Source organism: Copadichromis virginalis, linkage group LG18 (assembly GCF_057382275.1).
Source record: "Copadichromis virginalis isolate Kocher_CV1m ecotype Utaka linkage group LG18, C_Virginalis_male_GT1.1, whole genome shotgun sequence".
Classification (NCBI taxonomy): domain Eukaryota; kingdom Metazoa; phylum Chordata; class Actinopteri; order Cichliformes; family Cichlidae; genus Copadichromis; species Copadichromis virginalis.
In genome coordinates, this window is record NC_140635.1 from 11,696,505 (window position 1) to 11,724,092 (window position 27,588).

The following is a 27,588-nucleotide window of genomic DNA, read 5'->3' on the forward strand; positions in this document are numbered from 1 at the left end:
AAAAAGTTCACAAATCTGTTCATTATAAATACAAAAACCTGAGCTTGTTTAAATCGCACAGCTACTGGCATCCCCTCTCTGAAAACCTGTGTGCGCATTCGTGATTTCACCATGGACCTCCAACTCATACAGAGAGCAAATCTCAAATTCAAAGTGACCTGACATTTATGTTGAGAAACATAGCTGCTGAAGAGAACTGCATCTTTTCTAGACCTTAAAAAAAGAACCACATTTAAAACAAAATAATAATAAAATATTTGTGTTTTTAATGACCGTGTAAACTAAATTCACCTTGTTACAAACAATCAAATTCAATTTCACTTCAGTTCAGTTTTATTTATGTGGCACCAAATTAAAATGATAGTTCCTTGAAGGCGCTAAAATAGCCTCTTGTATAGGGCTCTTCAAGTCCTAACCTGAGCTCTATAAGCTGTAAGCAGCAGAACTCAAGTAAACTTCCCCGTGAGCGTTGGTGACTTGGACAACATCCCCCGTCTCCTGGCAAGTCCTCCCTTCTCTTTATGACTTGTGTTAATTAAATCCACATTCACTTTCACTTCCACTGTGCTGCTCTGGTTGGCACAGATGGCATGGCCGCTTTATTACTGAGAAACACCAGAATTAATCTACAGCGCCTGTATTGCGTTCTGTTATAAGAGGATTTTCCGCCTGCTTCTTTCTTTGCCTAGCACTTTATGTGTTGAAGTGAGTGGCCTGCTTGCTATGATGTTTCTCTTTTACAGAGTCTTAGGGAAGTCAGGGACACATAATTACTTAGATTCAGCAGCCAAGGAAGATCTGACTGGATTAGATGTCAAGCCAACATGTAGTTCCAGAGGAAAACATCTGCTAAGGCTTTCAAGCATATATGCTCTGATATGTTGTGTTACATGCTAACCGTGCTGACAGACCCTCGCAGGAACACACGTGACACACTTTACTTTTTTAGTATTAGTAGAGATTACCTGTAAGAAAATGTTTTCAGCACCATGGAGAGCTCTGACCTCCGAGCTGCACCCGTATGTGCACCTTAAATGTGTCGCTGTTATCTCCTCCCAAGGAGGAAGACGAGAAGCTAAGCCTGGAGGACAACGTCCTGTTGGAGGAAGACTATGAAGCAGGGTACGAGGCTGAGGAGGACGAGGAAGATGATGTGCTGGAGGATGAAGAGGAGGAGGAAGAGGAGGAGGAAGAGGAAGCAAAAGAGAGCACAAAGATGAAGATTCTGCGGATGGTGGCAGAAGTTGCTTCCAAAGTGAAGGAGATCATCGGGAATTTGATAACCACTGCAGGAAAAGTGGTGATCACCATCTTGTTGTGCGTAACAGGTGAGGAAATCTTTTCTGTTTGTGGGGCAAATAAATAGTTTCAGATTATCATGAAACATACAGTCTGTTTGCTTATGTGTTCAAGTTGGGCACCTTACATTAACTTGAATGATGTTTGCTTTACAATTTCACCAGTTTTTGCTCCTCCAGCTAAGAGCAGCCGGGGTTTTTGAACACTTTATAGTTTAAAACATTTTTCTGTTTAAACTTGTCTCAGTGGCTTTTAATCAGGGCCGCTTTATAGACATTTAAATGGGGGGATTTGTGACAATCAGAAAATTCTACTCTGATTTTTTTAATGATTTTGACTGTAAACACCAGTCTTTTTTGTGGAGGAGATGCAGTTCCCAAGCTGTGAAGAAAACCTTATGAGATATATCAGAGGGAGTCAGTTTTTTTCTATAAGTAGCATAAGATCTCCCAGCGCATATACTCTGATTTAATCTTAAGTAGTTATGTTTACAGTGATTGAGGATTGCCAGGAAAGGGGGGGGAGGGGGGGGGGGTTCTTAATCTGTCCTAATATACTGAAAACAGATTTTCAATGATGATTTATAATTATTTTTTTTGTTCTGTTGAAGTATGAGGGGTAGGTGCTGAAAAATATCTTAATGAGAAAGAAAGAAAGAAATGACCTACTTCCAGTCATCGTATTAGCAACGTGTATTTAGCGTGAGTCTGCTGGCTTTAATTTCAGACCGGTGCTCATAAAACCTGTTTTTCCACAGTTTCCCATGTGTTGTTGAACTCACCTTGAATAAAGTGTTTTTAAAACAGTAACTACATAGCTATGACGTTGTGATAACGAAAACAAGTGTGGTGCAAGGAATTTAGAGGAATTTAGATTTAAAATCTCATAATCCCTGAAAAAACAAGGCAGAAAAACCCCTCACCTTCATTCAAGACTTTAGAGAAAAGAAAACACTGAATAAATGATTCATTAATTCTCATATAAAAGAAATATTGCGACTCTAGACCACTTTAACTACTGCTCAGTCATGCCTAATTTAAAATCACTAGTTAACCTGACATACATGTCTCTGGACTGTGAGAGGAAGTTGGAGGAAGCCCACACGTGTACAGGGAGGATATCCAAACTCCACACACAAAGGCCCCAGCTGAGGCTCAAACCAAGAACCTTCTTGCCAACAATGCTAGCCACTGCACTGCACTTTATCACTATTCAGATTTATCTGGTGACAGTATATAATATAAAGTGTATTTGAACTGTAGTTTGACAGCCAAGACGTAAAACTGCATGAATAACTATGTTAAACCATATTTGGAATTATTTCTCAGTCAATATTTAACAGCATTAATGATGTGAAAGTTTTGCCACATTCAACATATTAAAACATTATAAAATTACGGGAACACAATCTGAGGCTCCATATGGGTTAAGAAAAGGCTTGTATTTATATACCACTCTGGCAGATGTCTGACTGGTTTTCACTGGTTTTATGTTTGCAGGAATCACGCTGCCCTCGCTGACCTCAGCTGTTTACTTCTTCACCTTCCTCTTCCTGTGCACCTGGTGGTCCCTGCGCCGGACCTTGAGCACGCTGATGTTCAGCTGCATGTGTGTTCTGATGGCCATCTTCAGCGCCGGACATCTGATCGTCCTCTACCTCTACCAGTTCCAGTTCTTTCAGGAGTCCGTCTTGACCAATGACGGCTACATCAGGTCAGAAATGTGAAGCTCAGAATTCAGACATTATACTGCTTTAAATGTTTGGCTTTACATCAGACAAACAAGACTTTATATTATTATTGTTTTATTATTTTCCACAATTTAACTCTGTTGGGCAAAACGGATCGCGGATCATTACAAATAATATGCTAACTCTATGTTGTTTGTATTTGTCATTCTCAAAAAATCAACAAAAACCAACAGGCTTTAAAAACTTTTTAAAAAGTCTTTTTTTATTCTCAGATAGGTTAGCGAAAGCAGAGTAATCAGACCTCAGAGGGTTAAACTTGGTCGGTGCACTTGACTTTCACTCGGCACACAAAAGGAAAGGAAACCAACTCAGGAACAAACACAAACTGTTGTCCCAACGACACAGTGAAAGTCAAACTGTGGCATTACAATTTGTCTCTCTCCTGTCATTTTGATGAATTGCTGAAATGTATTTCCATAGTTAAAAACATCACAATCTGATACTAACGCTCTTTTATCATGTGAATATAAATGACATGTTGACAGGGCTCAGGAGCCAGAGCTCCTTCGACTCAACGAGATTTATTGTGCCCGAGGCAAGTTTGTTTAAACAACAAATATTTACTGTTGTTTCAACCTAGAAAGCAATGAAAAGAAAAACTTAGCTGGAGGGTAGCTTCATCAGACTCCTACTCATAGCACATCAGTGTCAAATGCAGAGCTTTTAAGCTCTTCACTACAACCAGTGCTGTTTTATTATGCATGAAAAAGGAGGCAATCAGCTGTCTGTGGCTGCTGCGGTGAAGCGCTGTGGTTGGACTAAAGCCACACTGTTGAACGTCTTGCCAATATATGTTAGTCACAGTTGTTCAGTGAGCTGACTTCATAGCAGGCAGTCTGTCAGCTCATTGTTTCTATTCTGACAGCTTGGGATGAGAATGATGCTGTTTATTTAATAACAAATGTAGACTTTTAAAATATCTGCTATAATTCTCTCTAAACATGTCCTCTATCGACTTCTGCTATTAATTTGACTTTGTTTTCTTCACTGGTTTTAATCAGTCATCTGATTTTAATTGTTTAATTTGGCTAACGAAGACATTCCCTGCTTCTGTTCACTTATCACGGACATTGGAGTTGGGGGTGAAGTTAGGCTCAAAGTGGAGGAGTTTAAGTATCTCTGGGTCTTGGAACGGAGAAAGAAAGATTGACAGATGAACCGGTGCAGATGCTGAACCAATCAATCTGAGATGGTTGAGCCATCTGATTAGGATGCATCCTGGATACCTCCTCAGTGAGATGTTTTGGACATGTACAACCGGGAGGAGGCCCCTGGACAGATCCGGGACATGTGGGAGAGATAATCTTTCTCAGATGGCTTTGAAATACACCAACATCCTCTCAGAAGAGCTGGAGGAGGTGACTACGCCTTAGAATGCTAACTGGACCTCGAGAAGCGAGGGTGGATGAATGGATGCCAATATCATTTTAGTGGAGTAGTGCAGCTCAAAAAAAAAACTGGAATATCAAAAAAAGTGAATGATTTTACAGTTTGATTTAAAAGCTTTCTTATTTAATACACATGAAGAGAAATATTTCAAACTAATCTTTGGTTTAATTTTGATGAATGATGATTAGAGAATTATGTACAACATTAATTTTGTATTAAAGATAAAAACAATTGGAGTCCAGCAGCCACAGTAAAGGTAATTTATCACACTAAACTAAAACTAAAACAATGCAAATATGATGCTTAAATTCACTAGTAACTCAGAAAGATCAATTAAAAAATGGCTTTGAATGTAAACTAGAAAAGCTCTCTAAAGTTGATGTACGCCCACTGCTGCACAGCAGGTCCTTTAACTTATAGTAATGATGCGGTGTCTCACCAGTAGCACTGCAGCTGTCTCTGTGTAGCTGATATCTCAGTGCCCTTGGTGTTGCTGTGTTTTATTGATCTCAGACTTTCTCATTTGAAAGCTGTGCTGCTGTTACAGCTATGTATAGCTGAAACTGCCTCGATAAAGCCCGTGTCCTCTCCGTCCCGCTCCGGCCTCAGATGGCAGATAAGGAAGCGATTACAGTGTCCCACTGACAGGTTTTTCATTAGGAAACAAAGTCATTAGAATGAATGAACCGCTCACCCTCACACCATCTACACAGGGTAATCTCTTTAAATCGTCCAGCTTTAGTGACCGCGCAGTCTGAGTGTGTGATAAATTTGAGGGGTCATCACATCCCTCTACTATGCTTTAGTTTACCTTTACTTCTTAGGTTGTCTAAAAATCCTTAAATTTAAGAGAATACTTGTTGTTATTGGTCCCCTGAAATACTTAATTAAATGCTGGATATTGGAAAGTAAAATACTCAAAGGTGAGTGTAGGCTCTCGCCTCCAGAAATCTTTTAAATGAGACATAAAAGGAAAAGAATCACTGCCGTTAACACGTCACTGAGGAAGTAATGTTGTGAAGGCCAAAATTAGACACACATTTTAAGGGTGATTGGCATAAAACTGTGGAGAACTCGATGCCCTATGTACAAAGCATAAAAAAGCACTCTTTACTTTATAAATCCCCTATTTTATATTTAGTTAGTGTTTTATGGGGGGAGGGTTCCCAAACTGTGGTCTTCTCATTTTGGAAATAAAGAAGGACCTAATTTGTCTGTCTGAGGGCCAGCATTTGGAAAGGTTGTCACTTTTCCGATTCTTATTTCACAAACAGACTGTCTGTTTCATCATTTGCCGTCTACTCACACGTTCATGTTGACTTTCCACATCACTGAAGTATTTCTGTCTGCTGCTGTGTAAAAACTGAGGCATGATCTCCTCTGCTCTGGCCTGTTTAGTTCGCACTTCAGGTTGTCAGAGGGAAACTATTGGCCCATATATACGTGTAGCCTCGATTTGACAATAGGCCACCTCAGTGCCTGTCCTAATTGTCCCTGCTGACAATGACTCGGCCTTGCTGTGGACCTGGTGCTGAGTGAGACTGTTGAGAGTCCTGGCTTCCACTTCACTTCCTGCCTCACCGCCTTAAAGTGGAAGTCCCCTGTCATGTGACTAACCGGCCTTCCCCAGTTGTAACAAGAAACTGTTCAGGAAATGTGCTGGATTCTGGGGGTCGTTCGCTCCTCGACATGGCATGAAAGACAAGACTCTGGAGGCTTCTAAATCTGAGTGTTTGTCACTGGAATACGTCAGTGCAGTTCCTGAGTAGATGACCTTTATTCTGCTCAGAAGGAAAAGGAGTGAAACATATGACATCCTTTGTTTTATGAACACATTTTTAGCCTGGCTGCATTGTACAGAATCCAGGGTTAGAGAGTTTCTTGCCAAAATGACCACTAGAAGAGAGTTGCTACCAAAATCAGAAAGTATATTTAGTTTTTTAAAGTTCATTACAGAAGTCGACTGGAAGAAACTGTAACACTGGTTTTATTAAAGTGGATTTATGATGATGTTACAGTGGCCACTTCATCCACTGTCAGAAACAAACTCCTTTAACTCCTCTCCCTTAATCCCACTTTCTTCTGATTGGCTGCTTTTCATCAAAATGTTTGGACAGTGTGTGCGTTTGGCTTCCGTGCTCATAGTGAAACCTGTATACCTGAAGTGAGGAGCAATATTTGCCTTCTGTGAGATCACCATAAGCTAGTTTGATCATCATTGTTTATGTAGTGTCAAATCACAAAAAAACTTGCATAAACCATAAATAACTTGCAGTGTTATAGAAACCCCAACAATCCAGAAATCCCCTGTGAGCAACTTAAAGTGACTGTGAGGAGAGAAAAAACAACAGGCAGCAACAGGCTCAGGAAGGGAGCCCTCTGCCGCAGCAAGTTGGGGGTTGAGGGGAAACAGATGACAGAAAAGGCAATGAACAGGATCAGGATGATCAACAAACAGGATAAATCACTACCTATGGAAGGGCTTGGACGCAGGTTAATAACAAGCAGTAGAGGGAAATAAATGCACTGAGAGTCACAGAGAGAAAGAGAGCATAGAGGAGAAGAGCTCGGTGCATCATTTTACAAGTCCCCCAACAGCCCCAGTCTATGGCAGCATAACTAAGGGCTGTTTCAGGGTCGACTGATCCAGCTCTAAGAACAAGCTTTCAAGTTTTTAGCTTGCGTCTGTCTCCCTGACTCAAACTGAGAGCAGTTTTGACAGTAGTCAGACAGTAGATGAAGGCCCTGCCATAAGTAAGCCTGCACAGAGCGAAATGCTCTGCTGCGATCACATGGCACCATTTATTTTAAATTTCTTTCTGTACTGCCATTCTCCATAATTACCAAGCCTCCAATTAGATTTACCTAAATACTGTTCCTTTAAATCATTAAACTCTCAACACTGAACTGAACTGGATTTACTCGGAGCATCTGAGCAAAACAGTCCAGACATCCGTCTCCCCAGCAACACATTCCCACACCTTGCGGGAAATCTCCAGGTGAAGCCCGATGAGTTACATAGTCTCTCTCATGTGTTCTGTGCAGTCATCAGAAGATTTAAGCTGTTAAGACCTTTCGTACATTTTTGCTCTCCAGGATACGACTAAAGGAAGCCAGTATACTGTTTGATTTGAATTTGTTTAGTAAAATGTTTCTTTTCATGTATAAACTAAAGAAATTTACAAAGTAAAACATTAGGAGACAAAAAAGCATTATAAAATCTTATTTGTCTGCTGTTTTTACTGCTTAAAAACCCTTTTTTCCATCCTCATAAACCTTTCTGTCTCTTCTCAGTGTGTTTGGCATCTCCCCCATTGTCCAGAGCAACTGCTCCTGCACGTGGAAGCTCACTGTGCACCCGCGGCGTAAGTGGTACCACTTTGTCAGTCCCATCATGCTGCTGATCCTCTATTACACCCTGGCTACTCTCATCCGCCTCTGGCTGCAGGAGCCCATCGACCAGCTGATGGTGAGGACAGAGAGAGCGCACACACGCCTTTTTTTTTTTTAGTCAAAACGTTGTGACATGTTTTGTAAAGCACATCAATAATTTATTGATTTTCATTTATATCGGGTGTTTTTGATTTGAAAGCAGCTCCACAATTGTATTTATGATCTGGCTAAATTTAGATGTTGTGGATCAGATTTAGTAACAGTCTCCATCAGTCTTCTGTTCTTGAAACTGTACTGCAGGATTTACTAAATCACACTGCCTGTATGACATGTACATTTGTATGAGTTTAATATAATAATCCAAATCGCCAAGACAGCATATCTGCTGTTACAGACAGAGCTGAGTTTAGGTTTTAGTCACGTTCATATACAGAGATTCATGCATGAAAAAAAATTTCAGGGAACATAGAAGCTGCTGCATGTCGTTTCTCAAGACTGTGCACACACAGAACTCTGCAACATCACAACTCAGCTTTCACAGAGTTTGATCCTTTTCCTGTTTCTGTAGCGTTGGATCTGTTACATAAATATTTCAAACAGCTTTTAATGGAACTGAGACAGATGTTCAGTTTTGAATCTTAGCTTTGCAGAACAATATGAGCTACCTGTGCGTTTACTCACTTGTACAGTAACAGTAACTTCATTAGCACATGTTTGGGGCAGAATTTGGCGATCAATAATAAACAGATTTTAGGTTTATATGGCAGGGTGTTTGTGATAAAGCTGCCCCTCTCTGAGTAAACCCTACATCAAATCCTACTACCTGCAGATCGATTTTTTTCAGCTACATCTCATTGATCTGAATTGCTGTGGGGTTTAAGGAGACACGTGTGTCAAAGAGATCCTCATACTGAGATTTTTTTGGTTAATAGATGACTCACTCCCTGTTTTGGTATGCTCACTTTTGACCTGCTAATTTGGGTCAGTTTGTTGCTGTTGCTCTGCAGTACTCGAATTAAACTGGTGGACAATATCGAAAAAAATCATTATTTCACCAAAAAGCCATCATCAGTGTGATTTTATGTGAAATAACAATCACAGTACATGAAAGTTAGATGAGATTTCTGTACTAATCAAATAAAAGACATCTGCAGCCAAAAATTACTTTTTCAAGAATTGTATCATCACATTACCACTATACACAAATACACATGGGATATGGGAGGGTCAGTGTTAAAACTTGAACTTTCCTTAATGTTTAAAGGGGCACTGTGGGTTCTTTCTTCTGTTTCCTCTGTGTCTGGAAATCACAATTTTTTTTTAAATTACTTTTTCATTTTTACCTACTAGCTCACAAGGGCATTTCAACAACTGGAGCACAAATTTGGTTATACAAGAAAATTTGTTTTTAATTTCTCATTTTTGACAAAAGAAAAATTATGCATTTTGGCTTTACATTGTGACACTTTAAATTTGTTGATTTTTTTTTTTTTTTTGCTTTATCAGAGCGTAAATGTGTTTTTCAAGCTCCCTGACAATTTCGACTGACTAGTTCCTGTATTTGAAGTTATGAGGGATAAACTAAAAAAAACAAAAAACATAAAAAGAACCCAATTTCCAACCACCTCAGTTTGAAAGCCGGTGACAGTTATTAGGTATAATGTTGCATGGATTAGGTTAATTTGCAAAAGATTTGGTTCTGAAGGATTCAGCAATGAACTTTTCTCAGATGTGACTGCTTTTGAGTAAACACAGCGAGAGAAATACACTGGGTTACAGAGACCAGCTCAATAGAAAGGTTACTTTTTAAAAACGCCTGATGACATTTAGCTATGACTGCCTGATTTCACTCTGTCCAATCAATCCAATATCACGCAAAGCTTGATGTATGAACTCAGTTCATACAATTCTTGACTTCTAGCAACTTCACACAAACTCATAAATCTGTGACTATTAACACAAAGTTAGACCTAATAAATTATATCTAACTGAACAATAACAGTGTAGAGAAGAAACCTTGGTGGACAAACAGCATGTGCATATTTATGCTGCCCAATTTAAATTAGCTCCTCCTTTGGAAAGTGTGGATTCTGGATTAAAAGCAGATGCAAAAACTGGGTGGGTGTCAGAGACACGGTTTGAATGCAGTACACACAGCCTCCATGACAGCTCCACAGTAAATTCCAGACAGTGAACTGAAATAGATCCAGATTGAATTAAATGGGCAACCAGGTGGCCTTGTGATCAGAGAAACCGTACTGATGGAAGATTTCAGGGCAATCGATCACTGGTGGAATCTGTACACAGCTTAGGTGTTATCTGAGACACTGCTGGTCTAATTTTGACAAAGCATAAAGGGAGGACCGGTTTTGGCGCTACGTTCCTGTTTTACAGAGCTCTGTACAAGAGAAAAATGCAGCTCTTACATAATAACAGAATCCACTGCTCCAAAAATGTTGAATGAATGAAAGATCAGTGTTAAAATCTTTTCTATAGAGTCTGTAATTTCACACTTTTTCTCTTTATCAAGTTTATTCCTCACCTCTGTGAAATTATTTAGTATATTTTAAATGATTGCTTTGGGTTTTTATTGCTAATAATATTTTACAATTTTGTTTCTAACGTCTGGCCACAATAAGCAGCTCTTTAAAACACAAAAGTATCAAATGCACCCAGCACTTAGGTGTCACAGATTTGTTTTTAAGTGTAATCTTTGATTGCGTTGTGAGTTTCACTGCCACTGTACTATCCACTGTACTAGTGGGGAGACAAATCACAGATATGGAAGGAAAAAAGGAAAGGAAGGAAGGAAAAACCCACACTTCACTGACGGAGTATTTTATTTTAACAGTTTTGGTGAACTGACCCTGACTGTATTTTTGCTCTGCTCCCACCACTGAGTTGAAACTAAAGTCCTGAGTGAAATGTTGTGCAATCATATTCAAGAAGACCGCCCCTCCTGAATTCATCCTGCCTTCCTTAACCTCAGAGCTCGAGCTCAGCTCCGTTGTCCTGTAATGGAGTTATAGATGAGTGTTTTTATAGAGAGATCAATACCAGCCTGTAAACTGGTGGGGCTGTATGCATTATTGATCGCTTCATAGAGCGGTTTGTGTGTGTGTGTTTACGTGTACGCGTGCGTGGGTCTGTGTGTTTTCACCCACTCTTACACTTTAGATAATAAAAAAATGATTGTGGCTTAAATCAGCAGCGGACAGGTTTGTTCGATGGTGGAGATGCCAGATTATGATGGACTTCATGTTTGCCAGAAAAATAAGGCGGATTATAAATCACTTTACAGGTTGATTTATAGTTTGTCATCTGTGTTTATTCAGCAGCAGTTCATCAAATTCTGAAAGCAGAGTAATGATCCAAAGAAGTGAGACATAAGGAATCTGCTTCAGATGAATTTATAAGGTTTCACACTTAAAAAAAATATCTTTAAGATCTGTATGATGTCAGACACAAAGTTCAATACACATTGTTTTCTGAGGGGCAGCCAATCAGAAGAAAGTTGTGTTAAAATGAGAGAAGCTAAAACAGCTTGTTCCGGGGAGCAGGAAAGGACCCAGATGCAAGACTTCTAAACTTAAAAAATAACAAAACAAGCCATTTATTAAGGTCAAAAGCAAATAGTGTCAAAATTCAAACAGCTAAAGCCAAAAGCACACAGGACAATAAGCAAAAACACACAAGGATGAAGTAAACAGAAAAAGAACATGATGAAATACACAAAAGAGGTAATTAGAAATTAGAGACACCTTGAGAACTAGACACATGTAAAACCAGTTAAGCTAAGAAGAAACAAAGAAAGAAAAATGGCTACCAAAATAAGGGATTAACATGACAGGGATAAACTGAAACTCAAGGAATTAAATATAATCTATGATCCTAACTACAAACAAAAACTACATTTCAAAGGTAGAATAAACTAAGACTGGGACTATTATCATAAAGAAGCCAGCCAGTAAATATCTGCTACATAAAAAAACTTAAACAGAAGTCCAACACCATAAACACAAAGTCACGTGATGACTCGCCTGATCAGTAGTGGGCTAAGGACCTTTAGGACCACCTCCAGAGGGGACAGCCCTCCTAGCCTAGTGGGCTAGGCGTGTCTTACCTAAGACTCTGCCAGTTGCTTTAGAACTAATGAGTCCTTTTGGATAAGATTAAAACGCTTCAAAAACAATTTAAAAAGTGCAGTTGCCTTTTTTTTCATCATTTAAGACTAACCTGGATGACTGAGAATCCGCACAGACAATTAAGTCTCTTATTTTACCAGCAGTCTTAATAAACTTGGATCTCACTTTCTAGACCTGCTTACAAAACCCCAATGCATCAACACCTACAGAGAGATAATAGAAAGAAATGCATGAAACGTTTTCAGAATTAAAAAGTCAAGTGCAAGAATGAATGTTGTTACATAAATATAACAATTTAAAATGTTTCAGTAACAAAATGTAGCTCCTTAAACTTGTATACTGCAAACTAACTGAATAAAGTAACTGGTAATATATAAATGAACATCACGCAGTACTGCTTCCTCGTGATGCAGTAAATGATGAGTGGAGAAATAATCAGCTGTGCAAGACAAAATCAAGTCCAGACAAAAAAATATAGACTGTACAATAGTCTTACCTTCTTTATTATTGATTTATTACAAAAATGCAATTGATTTTTGTCTTTAGTGTTCATGGTAGGTGCTGAAAATGAGCTTAACAGCTCCTCTTTAAATAACTTCTTGTGCATTTTTACTTCGTGGTGACACTCTCGTCAGGGACGCTAACTCGGTTCATCCAAGTCCTCCTCAGTTTCTTCCCTCACAGACCGTAAAACAGTGTTTTCTAGAAGCAGATTGAAACCATAACTCTTGAGAGTATCATCTCCGTTGCACAACAGCGGAAAGATTCACATCAAACACGAAACTTCTCTATCTGTGTTTTTTCAGGATGACAAGGACGATGATGTGTGCGAGGAGGAGGAGCTGGGCAAATCATTTATCTCAGCCAACAGGAAGCGGCTGCTGTGGTGGGGATCACGCCAGGGCACAGACGAGAAAAACGTACGTCAGGGTTAAGACACACGCGGACACAAGCCACTCAAAGTATTGATTATTATCATTATTTTTCTACGATGCCGTCCTTTTAAAACAAACCGGATAAAGGTTCAGAAACAGAGAAAAAATAATAATATTTTTTTAACTTTGTAAGCGAGAAAAAAACACTTGTTTCTTTTTAACGTTGTCAGAACTGATAACAAATGTTGTCCTGAAACACTTTGATTCAGTTTTACGATTCAACAATAACAGGCAGTCTTAATAAAGCAGAATGGAACAAATCAGTAATATTAAAGTTTCAAATAACAATAAAAACAACTCTATTAAACTCTAACGTCAAGCTGCAGCTGTTGATTGTTTCCTTAAACTTCCATTTGCTTCATCTTCATGATAATCGACTCATCCCTGGAAAGATTTCAGACCAAGACACTTTGCCTCTCTTGCACACGCACGCTTATTGTGACCTTGTTCCTACATCAAGGCCCGTACGCTGTCTCCACCGTTGACCTCCTGAGGTTTAAAAGCTTTCAGGGTGTGCAGACGCAGATGAGTGATGGTCTCGATTTACAGATTAGCAGCACTCGGCTTTGTTCTTGCTTATCAACCACTATAAAGAACACGGAGGCCTTTGACTTCAGCAACTCATCGATAACACACCTTGCCTTGTATGCTCTTTTTCTCCTCTTAGCTCCTCTCCACCCAGGATGGAATCAGTACAACAGAGGTGCGGGTTGTTCTGGATGTGTCTTAAATCTGTGCATTTTCACCCCTTTTAGTCTTGCTGCAAGAAAGGAAATCGCTGCAAAGTGCTTTTCACACTGCATCCTCATTGAACGGGGTTCCTATAATTTTTACATCCTGATTGGTTCTGTTAATCGAGGGCTTAAGTAAACATTATATATACATATGTTGGTAACCTGATCTACCTTTATCTTCTCAGTTGAAAAGCTGTGCAAGTATTTCTTAGTTGGAAATGTTGGAAGAGGGAGTACCTGTACAGCTTTTACAATACAAAAGTCACAGGAATTATATCTGATGAATATTGATGATATTTAAAGGTTTGGTTCTTATTTTTAGACTCTCTTGAACACCCATTGGTTAAAATTTAGATTGAGGGTACTATTGCCTCCACTTTGAACTGTCCTCCTGTTCATATCAACATTGAATAAACATCTCTCAAATCTTTCAGCATTTATAACAGTGGAACATGAATTAAATTTTGAAAGTCAGAGTGCAAGCGAGTACATTAACAATTATAAATAACAAATGTTTTATGTTGCGTGGTTTGTTTTGTTATATTAGTATCAGTATTGGTCTAAATCTGTTCAAGGTTGAAGACGTCTTAGTACAAAAATGACTTCTTTATGTGCAACATTTGAGCAAGAGAAACATTGTTTGCAGGAGCACAGAAAAGTCATTTTGCACCAAACTCTCAACTTACAGCATTGTCAGTCTGCTGAGGCCTCACATTGTTTTAGGTAGTGATTTTTTTAGACATTGTTTCTGCACAGGAAAAACTTACAGCTAGCATTATGAGGGGAAATTATTACACTAGTACATACGTGCATTTGGCTATTTTTTAAAGAATTTACAGGCCTGTCTGTAGAAAGCACAATTTCTCAGATAGAGGACTGATGTTTTGTTTCTAGCTTCTCATATACAGAGGACATAATAACATTTTAAACTTAACAGTAGGCACCTGAAATTTTTGCCTAATTCTATTTAAGAAGTTTTTCTTTCCCATGAAACCTTTTTCAGGCAGATCTGTGATTGTCGGATGGGAATTTTTTTGTTTGTTTGTTTTTTAATTTTAATAAAAGGCCTACAGCCCACATTGTATTTCAAAAACTACAAATGAGTAGAGATCAAACTAATGACATCACAATGTGAGAATGCTGTCACCTATCCACCACCAGCACACCTTCTAGGTTATCACAGCTCTATTTTCTCTTGATAACTACTTTAGTGCGGCAACAGCTTATTTAAACAATGTATAGCTAACAAAAATTGAGTTAATGAAGTTTAACAAATAAAAATAAATGGATTTTAATGTATATCACATCAAATTTGACATTCTACAGATACAAATATAATATGGATGTTATTCATATATTTTGATGAGGATAATCATCCATTGAAAAAATATGAAAGCCCTCGATCAAAGTAATTTTAATTTGATTTCATTTCATTACATTTTTTTTTTTTAGAAAAGGGGTTGTATCGACTTCAAAAACCATGCAGTGTGAAAAGTAGAAATCGTGCCTCTATTGCCCAACAAAGCCAAAGTGTGGTAACTAAATGGCTAAAGTTTCCTGTGGAAAAAAACAGTGTCCAGTATCAAACAACATTAGTTACTCCTCTTTGCCTTTGTGAGGCATGCTAAACTGTTGTGTGAGCTCATAACAAAAAAAAAAAGTTCGGCATCTACTGAAGTTTATTTGTTATTTATTTAAAAATGATCTGCAGGCTGTGCCCACTTCAAACGGGACCTCCTTTGAGTTTGCCGTGACTGAGAATGGACCAGTCTGTCGGGACTTGTACTCAACCCCTCAGTACAAAATGGACCAGCCCAGTGATGGCACAGGTGAGCTGTTTATTCATTCTATTATGAACATTTCTAGTCTGCAGTGAATCTGTAAAATAGTGCTGCTACCACATAAAACATTCAAAATTGTCATTTTGATATTAATCATAAACACCTCTATTCAAAACTGCATGTTTTATTTAAATTTGTTTGATCATGTGAAACGTTTCAGTGTGACAAAGATATAGAAAAGGAGAAATCAGGAAGGTGGTTGAATTCCACATTTGTTTGTAAGGGTTTAATTAAGTTTCATATGCTTAGTTACAAACGCTAAATAAAATATAGAGTGTAACAGTAAATGTTTTTTCTGATTAAATTAACTTTTTTAGGTTTAAAAGTTTTTTAAGTTAACTGTGTGAGGAATAAATTGTCATAATCATAAAGTGATTGGAAGTAATTAAGTACCTTTGATGAAGTTTTTACCAAATATGGTAAAAACTTATGTATGGTGTATTTCCACCATAACTTTTACAAATAGACGATACATGTTATGCAGTGAATTCAAATGTGCACAGTTAACAGTACATAAAAGCAGCAAAGATGGCTTCAAGATAAAGTAAATTATCTTTCACATTAAGTGTTAAATACATCTGCTACTTCACCCTTCCCGCCTTCATTTTGGTTTTATGTTTCACTTATTTGCAGCCGAGTTCACTGAATTGTTTTAAAGGTTTCCTTCACTTATTTTAGTTAATATAGTAGTTATGAGGTGAGATACTTAATAGCCTGTGAATATGGCTGTTTAATGTACTGAGGAACTTGTAAAGTCTTAAAAAACTTTTCAAGGGACATGAAAAGGAAAGATAGGGAAAGTCTTATTTGGGTTTCTGCCGAGTTACTTTAATGTGTAAAATCTGAGGTGTTTAGAGCTTTTTGCAAACTAAGAATCGAAAGTCAGAATCTGTCTTCTGTGCTTTGTGAAGTTAAACTCTCACAGTTGCCCCCAACTTTATGGAAGTGCAGTAATAGATCCACACAGTTCCACAGTAGAAGTGTTGTAATGAGCTGTTTGTTTGTCCAAACAGAGAAGAAAGAAGAGTGTGTGTATGAAGTGTGTTTGCCCCCGGAGGAGTCATCTGTGAAGGAGACCGAGAGTGAAGAGAATATAATAAAGAAAAAAGGAGTCGGTGCGATGGTCAAAATCTTCCACTTCATCATGAAACAAAGCTACATCGGTGCTCTCATATCCATGATGGTGAGCAATGTTGAAAGTCAGTGCTTAGTTTTGCTTAATAATATGAATGAAATTTTAAAAATATACATCTTACTTACTTTGTCGTTCCTACTTGTTCTCTTAAAATGCGCTTGCTGTTTATATGAACAGATTAATTTGACATTCAAGTTTTATATCCAGAGAGTAACAGGCCCAAACCCACAAACCTGGTGGAAAAATGTCGTTTGCAAAACACTCCTTCCTGCTCGATCAACATCAATGCCCTTGAGCAAGGCACTGAACCTCTTTCTGCTCCAGTGGAACTACTGGCTGGCTAGCAGTAGGAAACTGTGGCTTTACTGGGCAGCGTCTATGGTTGCATGTGTGGCAGAATGCAACCAAAAATGAGCATCTGTTCTCAGTTTAGACATTCCTGGAGTAATTTTTTTTTTTTTTCTTTTACAGAAATACAAGTAGCGCTACTGTTTGTTAAATTGTTGTCATGTCACGACAGCATATGTTGCTCCAAAATATCAGCGTACTTGTCAGAGCTAATGGCGCCTTCACAGAACTGCAAGTTAGCGTTCCCAAAGGCACTGACGCAACTCCAAACGTTGCTGGTAACAATCTGTCCTTTGCTCTGGAGTGCACAGCCTGATTTTACTAAAAGAGACCAGAAATATTGATTTGTCTAACCACACTGAAAGTTACCACTATGTGACAGTCCATCGCACCGAGCCTGAGAAGCGGACAGCTGTGTTTTGCACGATGACATTTGCAAATTTTAGCCTAACTGGCACTGGCACTTCTGTTATATCGCCTATAGATAAAGATTTGTGATGAGAAATGAAGAGTGGGTGGACAGTCAATCGGAAAGCGGCTGAATGTAATCTGGACAAGATCAGCATTAGCCAAATAATACCACCATGGATATGTGGTGGTAAATCTACTACACCACTGTCCCCTGATGCTATAGTAGATTCAACACTATTGGACAAAAAGTTTAATTCCAAACTCACAGACAGGCATATATTGATCAGTATTACGGTTATGTCAAAATCTATATAGATGCATCTACTAACACAGCCAACCACAGCGGGATAGTATCAAAGCAAGGAAAAGGCTCAGTGATGGATTATCAGTTTACAGTAGAGTAGAATACGGCAGACAATTGAAGAAAGGTGGCAAAAGCAACGGGAGGAAGAGAGGAAAGGGCGATGGTTTTACAAAATCCAAAGCAAAACAGGAGAAATGAGAAGCGCAGAAAGGAACAGGAGAGAGGAGACAGACATGTTATTTTTAACAGGAAAAAAAACATGAAAATATATGAAAATCTGGCTGCAATAGAGAAGATGAAACCATAGAAAATGTTTTAGTGCATTGTCAGAAATATGATGCTGAAAATGAATCGCTGATTCAAAAGCTCAGAGATATGAAAGTGAGACTGGACTTGGTTGATTTATTTCACAAGAACTCGAAAATTGAAAGTTATCCAGCCATATTTTGTTTTTTAGGACAGATTCATTTGTTTGGGAGGATATTTTTTTGTATTTCAGTCCACACCAGTTGTTGGTGGTAATGCACCATTTCTCTGTTTGCCAACTCCCAATAAATAATAAAAAGGAAACACAAGAAAAAAAAAAAAAAAAAAAAAAAAAGATTTGTGATGTAGCACAGACAGATTGTGTCTTTGATCTCTATGTAAATAAATTCCTTCAGAATCCTGAATTCCTGAAATCATTGAATTATGTTTTTCACTACGAAAAATTAATTATTCAAAAGTCTTCCTACTTTTCTTTGAAGAATATTGTTTAAAAACCTTTTTCTCATCCATTCATGGGAAAATGTCAGTGCTGAAAGGACTAAATGCTGCTTTTATAACAAATCATAGTTACCATCTTCTAAATACATCAGCAGTCTCAAGTTGCATAGTTACCATACTTTTTGTTTTGTTGCCATTACTGTTTTTTTTAATTTGCGTTATTTATTTTAATCAGTTAGTTTAGCAATAAATTTGTTCAAATACCTGTTAAATAATTTAAATGTTACTGTTTTTATTGTTATTTAACAGTAAGTTAACAATCTGTAATTCCAAACTTGACACATGCTGATACACCAGTGCAAATCTCAATTTTTGGGAAGCCATAGACAAGATCGTTGCAAAATTTTTACCAAAATGTTTGAGCATTAAATTGAAAATTAAAAAAGTTATTGATGCTGTTGCTTCATTACTTTGTCATGTTATGCATTATAACAAACGTACACATTTTTAGTCATCTGTGTTTGGATCTCAGTCGTCTTTGCGGGTCTGAATAGTAGAAACTGATTTATATTTAAAAATAAAATTAAGCCAAAGTAACGAATCATTGTTGTATTAATTCTGTCAGAAGTGAAAAACGGTTTGATGATCATCTGGAAATCTGCTTCTCTTTGTGTTTGTGTATATATGTGTGTTTGTGCGTGTGGCTTCTGCGCCAACGCACTATTTCCGAGCAGTAGTCATATTTGGCCTTCCTTAGTCATTCATGACTGCAGCATTTGTTGTAAATTTTTCTCTCCAATTTGTTTGTCTCCAGGCGTGGAGCATCACATACGTCAGCTGGCTGACGTTCGTCTTCCTCATCTGGTCCTGCCTGCTGTGGATGGTCCGTGATCGGAGGCGCTACGCCATGCTGTCGTCTCCCTTCATGGTGGCCTACGGCAACCTGCTGATAGTTCTGCAGTACATTTGGACTTTTCCAGACATGGATTACAGCAAAGTCAAAGGCTTCTTTGTTGAGAAGAAAAACCCATTCCACTCACTTTCATCTAAGGTTTGGGAGTTCACATTAGCCAAACAACTAAACCTGACATTTAGCTTGACAGCCTGCAATCTTGACCACGTAATATGGTTTAATATGTGCAGGGATTTAACATGTACTCTGCATATGCTGCACCAAGCTTTATTTTTTAAGATTCTGAAACAATCTCGCTAACAAATTGTGTCTCTCCACTACTCGGTTAATAATATAAGACAGTGTAGTTATGCAATGTGCTCCTGAAGAAGGTCAGGTTTTAGTGTTTTGACATGTGTTGGAATAACTCTAAGGCGTTCAGGTTTCCAGCTACTGTACTTGACCTGATTAGGTCTGGAATGAGATTTTATGATTTTATGCAACACACAAACTTGGAATTACCGTAACGTATTTTTTAAATTACTCACATTTCTGTTGTAGTGCAGAGCGTATGTGTTTATTAATTTAAAGAGTGAAGATGCATTGCACTGTATTTCACACCTGGGTGAAAAATGATGGCTAATGATGTTTATTTAAAGAGTTGATGCAGACAAATTTAGACAATCCAAGTATAGTTTACAAACTCATGTCTGATTTACTACATGCAGTATACAGAATATCCTCTTGTGTTATTTTGACCATCAGAATTTTTGGTCCCACACAGTTAAAGTAAACTCTGTGTGATTTGTTGTTTCATCTTTTTGTTTTTTTTGCTCCTCGTCTTTTTTAAAAAGGTCCTTTGTATGCTGACCTTCTGGTTACTGCTGAGACAGACGCTTACAGAGAGACAAGAAAAACAAAAGGAAGACAGCACTGGTCTCTTAGACGTTCATGTAGAGGATCAGAAGAAGCAGGGTAAGCTCTATGCTATTATTTTGTTGTCTTACAGTAGTATATACGTAAAGAGTTTATAAACTCTTTACGTATGTTACAATAAACTTAAACTTATTTTAAAAAATGCTTAGGAAATATACAAACTTTGTTAACAACAATGAAAAACATGAACAAATATCTCTTACAAGTATTAGAATTAGCACATAATGGCATTGGAAAACTTATGATAGAGACTTTTAACACTGATCAGCAATGTCACTGGAGATCTTGGGTGGGCCCAAAGAATTTTAAAGAAGAAGAAAATATGCCTTTATTCATTCATTAGAAATGAAAATCCAGAAACAAATATGGTCTACTAGACTGAAAAATGCAAAACTGCTTTTACAGAGGAAGAGGAGTCTGAGGAGGGAGGGGAACAGGACCTCATGCACGTCCTTGGTAACATGGTGATGGCTCTGATGGTCAAATATTGGATCTACATCTGCGGTAGCATGTTCTTCATCGTCACCTTTGAGGGACGTATCGTCATGTACAAGATCATCTACATGATGATGTTCCTCTCCTGTGTGGCGCTATACCAGGTACGCACCGAAAGGACGCCAAGTGATTGACAATAAACATGCTGACGTTTCTATTTGAGATGTACAAGTGCATCCCAAAAAAATGGAATATTGTGATACATTTATTTATTTTTTGTTTTTTGTAATTTAATTCAAAAGGTGAACAATGACAGTGTGTATTCATAGCACGTAAGGTGAAATATTTCAAGCCTTTAATATTAACATTTTTATGATTACGGCTTTAAAAATCAGAAATTCAGTATCTTAAATTATTAAATACGAAATTTCAAGTTTGAGTAAATGACTATCCAAAAAGTTAATATCTTGGTCTACTACGGTAGAGGCAGCCTAGATCATGTGGAAGCTAACTTGACAGTTTTCCATATGGGTCTTCGACACCCTTCTTAATGGAAAGTTGACTGGAAGATAAAGGTGCGACAAGAAAAGGTGCTCAAGGCGCAAGGATGTTTGTGCAGACATCAGAAGCATCTTACTTGGGTTAAGGAGAGGAAGAAATGGACTGGTTGTCTGGTTACTTTCAGATGAAAGTACATTTCTCATCATGTTTTCAATTTCCACTCTTCCCCTACTCGTAAACAAAACTCTGAGACACTTAAACTCCTCCATCTTCAAGGTCACAGCAGCTTTGACAAAACATCAGTATTTTGGGAATAAGGATCAGTAATGACTTTTAAATGTTTTTGGCATTTATTAAACAACCATGAGACACATAATTCACAACAAAGGATTAATATAAACTGTAAAGTGAAATGTATTGTCATTGTATTTGATGGAAATGATGCAGTTTAACATTCTTCCAATTTAGGGAATGTAATTGATTTTCATTCTGCTAAAAGGTCAATGGACTAAAGATATAAAACCATAATACATATGCATTTAACAGGGGGGAAATATACAAGGCCAAGCATACTAACAGTGCTTATTATAAAGAATTGCCTTCTGTTTATGTGTATAAACACATATTTATTATTAACATTTGGGGAATATGTGGGATGTTTAAAATCGTGATCTGTATAATTGTTTTCGAAGCCTTCCAAATGTGGCGACCTGTGAAATAAGGATATTTAATGTTTTGTTATAATTTTTGGAGTATATATTTGAAGTGTAGATATGAATATGATGCCATAAACGTCCCAAATTCAATTTCCCAAACACAGAATTTGCTGTCATTTGTTAAGTGAGTTCATAAAGTATGTGCTTTCCAGGTTCGTAGCACATTTTGTATTCCTAACTCCCAGCAACAGCCAGAGGCAGACTGAGAAGTCACATAAATCCAGATGTCCTCTTCTAATTCTTGTCATGAAGGTGCACTACGAGTGGTGGCGAAGGATCCTGAAGTACTTCTGGATGTCGGTGGTTATGTACACCATGCTGGTTCTTACAGTTGTCTACACCTTCCAGTTTCCAGAGTCAATACACACCTGGGGTAACATGACAGGCCTGGATAAAAAAGGGTGAGCGCCACTGAGCAACTGCCGGTCTGAGCGGCAGGATACAGATTCACTGCCTACGTTTCCCAGAGAGGCACAGCTTATGGCTTAGTCATCAAACCAACTGTTTGTCTTGAGCTTTTTTGTTTTGTTTTGTTTATTTTAGTAGCTTTGCCCTGCTAGCGTAGCAAAGCATATGTATAGTGGCTTTAGTTGGGGATGGAGGAGAATTTTAGAACTGAATTCACAGATGTCTTATTTTCTTTGATTTCTTTTAAGTAGATATATAGGTAGATATTCATGATGTTACCTAAAAAATCTATTACAAATTGTAGTAGTTCAGTTCTAGTAAAACTACTTTAGTATGTATCTGTTCTTCCAATTTATAGAGCATAGTTGCCTCACAGCTCTTGAAGATGAACCTGCATATTTTAGTAATGAAAAAAGCTACAGGAAAGACTGAAACTATTGTTTCTTGTTTAAAGAAATATACCTACACACTACCTCAAGTAGTATACTTAATTATGTTAATATACTCAGCCATACAAATATAATCAACTATAGTTGATATGTGGTTGTTAAAAGCCAATAAACAGAAAATGATATTGTTACAGTGTGCCTGATTAGTCGTGACAGCTGTGTCCAGGGGCACTATGATATTAAACTGAACTTACTAAATCTGAGTAAGTTCAGATTTAGTTTTCAGACCTCCCAGTCTCAAACATAGGTGCCAGTGCCTCGTCACGCTTGCTGTGTTGGCAAATTTGACTAAATTACCTTAAGTACTTTAACTATAATTACAGTGATTTAAAGGGTAAGGGTCACATTTATGTGAGAATTTCTTTACATTTTCACGTAAACGGAATAAAGTCTTTTGGTTTAAGGTCATACTATAGATTGCTATGATGTCACAATAAACCCCCAACATATAATTATTACAAAATGTTATATAAACACCTGGTAGTATTAGATGATGAATAGATTAGATTTTATCTACAGAGTCAATATTCAGCTTCGCTGTGCTCAGTCTTCCAAACTTCAGCAGTTCTTCACACAGTAACCTTGGGAGTGATTTAAGCTTAATCTCACAGTTTTCTGTTTCCTTTGAAATGTTTGTGAATGCAGTCTGGAAGCCCTGGGCTTGAAGCAGTTCGAGCTGGGCGAGCTGTTCATCAGGATTTTCATTCCCACGTCCTTCTTGCTGGCGTGTATTCTCCACCTGCACTATTTCCATGACCGCTTTCTCCAGCTCACTGACCTCCAGGCTGTAGTGGCTAAAGAAGAGAGCACTATCTACAGGTGAGACACATGCTGCTTTTTTTCAATTCATACTTATAACAACAGTAAAGTGATGGGAAGTTGTTTAGATATAGAAATGGTAGAAAATTTGGTTTTATGGGGTTATCGTGATTCAGAATCATTGTAAGTACATTTTCTTTGCTTTGAAACTAAGTGTCTTTTCTCCTTGTAACTTGGAAGCTTTTGGTTTGCTGTAGAGCCCGACCGACACCAATACCGATATTTGGTGATCTAAAAATCCGAAATATCGGTCAGTATTTTGCTTTGTTTCATGCACACAAACAGATTTCCCTAACATTTATTATGTGTAGTTTTTTACAATTTCATACCAAGATAGTGCAGAATAAAAATAAACTTGTTTTATTGTGGATTAATTGTGGAGAATAGTGCCCTCTGTTGCACTCATAACATCGCTGAAGGGTGTTTCCCCTTTTTCCTCTTTGCTTTTTTAAATTTTCATTTATCAGCCAGTAAATGAAAATGATATGCCTGATATATCGGAAAATATTGGCCCATGCGGTCATGCAGTAATGCAGTATATTGGTCATCTGATATATCAGTCAGTCTTTAGTTTGCTGTGCCGCCCCACCCCGACTTCTGCTTGTTACATTTTGTACTTCACAACTCCAGTGCAAATTGATTAGTAGATAATTATTGCAATAAATTTCCACTACTCACGAAGTATGCATGTAAAACCCAGTTCATCCGCTTTTATGTCACACCTTGTTATACGGCCGCTGTAACCTCATCGGTCATTGCGTGCTGTGTCGTGCAGCTGTGTGTCATAACATGCACATTTCACAGTCTGCGGCATGGGTCATTTAACTTTAGCGTTGTTTTTGTGGATTTTGTTGTTCTGCTACCACTTGCTCAGCTCTTCTTCCCTCTGCTTCTCTCCGTCACCTGCTGCTTTCTATCTTCTCCGCCTGTTTCACTCACAGCCACGCCAAAGTCAATGGGCGTGTCTATTTAATCATGAATAGGTGGGTATTTGCTCGCTTTCTGTAGCATCAATCACCATCCCATGTCACCTCTGAATCTTAGCGTTTTCTTCCTTTTGCAATACATCCTCAGCACCCACAGTGACTTACCCCTCTTACCTTGTTTTTGATGGTATTTTATTGAGAATCTGAAATATCTTGCACCTGAAGATCAGGTATTTTTCATGACATGACTGGTTTTCTTTTTTGGGGTTTTGGGGTTTCTTTATTTTGCCTGTAGCCTCCTCTTATTTGGATTTTCTATGTTTTGTTTTTTAATAAAAAATGTTCTACTTCTGACAGGCAACAAACTTACTCATGCATGTTTAAAACTGCAAAAAGTTCTTGCTCCCCTCCACTAGCTTTACACTGATCCACACCCTGATCTATGCACTGAACCCCAGAAAATTACCCCCTTCCTATAAAAGCTCGCCTCCCCCAAACCACTGGAGTCCTGCAGCCAGTTTTCGTGCATTTTAAAATGACGTTTCAGCCTGTTTTTGTGTCAGTTTCTCTTCTCACTGTTTATGATGACTTCTGTGTAACTATATTGTTCTGAGCAGCATCAAAGAAAAAATTCCCACTCCACAGAGCAAGTAAGTGTGACTACCAAACACCAAAATGCTCGTCTTGACATGCAGCCAGTCCGTGCAAGCCAAACCTGAACCTTGACATGGCTCCATTATTGCCTGAAAAGACATTGAAGGATTAAAGCCTCCCCTTAGTTGTTTATCTGCTGCTCAAAGATCAGACACCATGAATACAACACGGATTATTTTAAAGAATGCAGCAGGAATGTGCACTGCTTTTAGTTTGAAATGCCTGATGAAACACTGCTCTGTTGTTCAGTTAGCAGAACGAGCAGATTCCCATCCTGCATCGGAGTCATTTGACAGTCATCTTGACCTTGTGTATAATTTTTCAAGTATTTATATACTTATGAGGACAGAATACCTTAGAAAATAATAAAAGAGATTTCTTTTTTTGTTTGTTTTTAGGGATTTGGTTTTTGTTCACTGTGCTGATGTCTTGGTCGAGTTTAAGATCAGATGCAGATAAATTTATGGAATATTAGGACGAAAAACTTACGAGGAACACCTCTTCTTATCTTACAATATTGATCGTAGCATATCCTTGTAGATATGTCTGTATGTATCCCATCGCCTCCTTTTTAAACAGTTATCATAACTATTTATTAATAATCTTCAAATGTACATATATGACCCAATGGTCACCAAAATTTGTATCCACTAAATACCAACTATGAAGATTTTTATCACAAGAAATGCTGGTTGGATTGTATCGATAAAGGATTGAGAATTAAATATATTTTTTTTATATCTCTACTACCAAACAGTTTCTAGTCTTTTTTTTGTGTATAATTTTGTTTATTTTTATATATTTCGTTTTGGGTTTTATATGTCTTCACTTCCCATTTGTCCTTTACCTAAAGGAAATATGGGTAAAAACATTATCAAATCTAGGAGCGTATTCATGCTCGAACCAATAATGCCTTTATTGGAAGTTTTGAATTTAGTTGCCACATGATCCACAATTACAATTTACAACATATAATTTGACGTTTTTTAATGGATTATTTGGACATAAAAACAGACCAGCAACAGCAGTGAGTGCTGGCATGAAGATAGCAAGTGGAAATAAAAACAAAAAAAGACACATTAGTCCTGAACCTGTACAAACACAACCATTACTGCTGTCCTGTCAGGTTCACACCATTCACACTCTATGGTTAACACACAAAATATGGAAATTGTACAGTTCCATAACAACATGATAAATAATAAAATGTTTAACAACAACAGGAGCAATCATATTTAAAATCCGTAAGTCACAGAAGGTCCTCATATGTATATTAATACAGATCTGTGCCCAGGGTTGCGTGTTCGTGTGTGTTTTTGTGTAATAACTTCTGCCGTGTCTTCAGACTGGTGGACCCGGATGGCAGCCTGCCAGACCTCAGCATGCTCAGTGCCAGCTCGGTGGACGCGATGCTTCTCAGAGAGGAATGTGAAACACATGTAAAGCAGAACATGCAGGAGGGTTGGGATATGGAGAAAGAGAAGGAGCAGGCCCTGGTGGTGGTGATGGATGACACTGACATGACTAATGAGAAGCCCAGGAGCTTGTCTGACCCACGGCAGTCCAGCACAGAGGAGAGCCAACAGTGCAGTGCGAAGACCGAGCCGGAGCCGAGCACAGAGCAGAGCTCAGGTACCGAGCAGCACGGCGGGTCCATGACCTTAAATGTGATTTCAAAAATACTGTGAAATATTTCACTTGATCTAATTCATTTTTGTCTAATCAAGCATAACATTCAACTACTAAAATATTTTTTTCTGTATAGAAACACTAATAAACATTTAGAATTTATTGTCTTAAAAAATCTTCTATGTAAAACGATTAATTTAGAAGTTCATGGTTAACGACAACAATTATGCTTTAGTATTAAAAATACAATTTTGATTAAAGAGCAAATTCATATTGGTGGATTAACCATTACAGAAAACAAAAATGATTTTTAGTAATCACCAATCCTGTTAAATTAGGGCATCTTACATTGGCTGGTGGTCTAATAAACTATTGCATTGTGGGTGAAAGCTTTAAAGTTTTTGGAAATATCTAAGTCAGACATTAATCAAGTGTAAACATTAAGCCACTGAAACAAATTTTTCTATTCAAGAATGAAAGTAAATAATTTTAATTTCACATCTTAATCAAAATAACACTCTGTTTGTATGTCAGTAAATTAGAAATTTGATTTAAAACTGCAATAATTATGTTTTAGCATTAGTTTCCACATAAACTTTAATGTCAAAACTGTGTTTGTGACGGAACATTTCTGTCAAAGCAGCATGTTTCTTTTTTTATAAAAGGAAATGGCACATTAATATCATGCTGATTGCAAGTAGCTGTCATAGACATACGTGCGATGGTAATAAAAACCTAGCCAGCGCACGAGTCATGCATCATGCATTTAGTGCTAAGCCTCTAGTTTTTCAGTTTGCTCTCAAGTTCATTGTGGTCTTTAAAGGTCAAAGCTCT

The 27,588-nt window shown here is 37.8% G+C and overlaps 1 protein-coding gene across 1 annotated transcript in view; it reads left to right on the forward strand.

Moving 5' to 3' along the window:
* The window catches only part of piezo2b (piezo-type mechanosensitive ion channel component 2b), an 89,445-nt gene that overhangs the window by 23,564 nt on the left and 38,293 nt on the right, over positions 1-27,588 (forward strand). The window contains exons 6-17 of the mRNA XM_085438378.1: positions 1,061-1,328; positions 2,799-3,012; positions 7,733-7,907; positions 12,783-12,896; positions 15,357-15,474; positions 16,500-16,669; positions 19,204-19,440; positions 20,136-20,256; positions 20,623-20,816; positions 22,122-22,270; positions 23,372-23,545; positions 26,471-26,757. Of these exons, the coding sequence (XP_085294504.1) occupies positions 1,061-1,328; positions 2,799-3,012; positions 7,733-7,907; positions 12,783-12,896; positions 15,357-15,474; positions 16,500-16,669; positions 19,204-19,440; positions 20,136-20,256; positions 20,623-20,816; positions 22,122-22,270; positions 23,372-23,545; positions 26,471-26,757 (2,221 nt within the window). The remainder of the gene's footprint in view (positions 1-1,060; positions 1,329-2,798; positions 3,013-7,732; positions 7,908-12,782; positions 12,897-15,356; positions 15,475-16,499; positions 16,670-19,203; positions 19,441-20,135; positions 20,257-20,622; positions 20,817-22,121; positions 22,271-23,371; positions 23,546-26,470; positions 26,758-27,588) is intronic.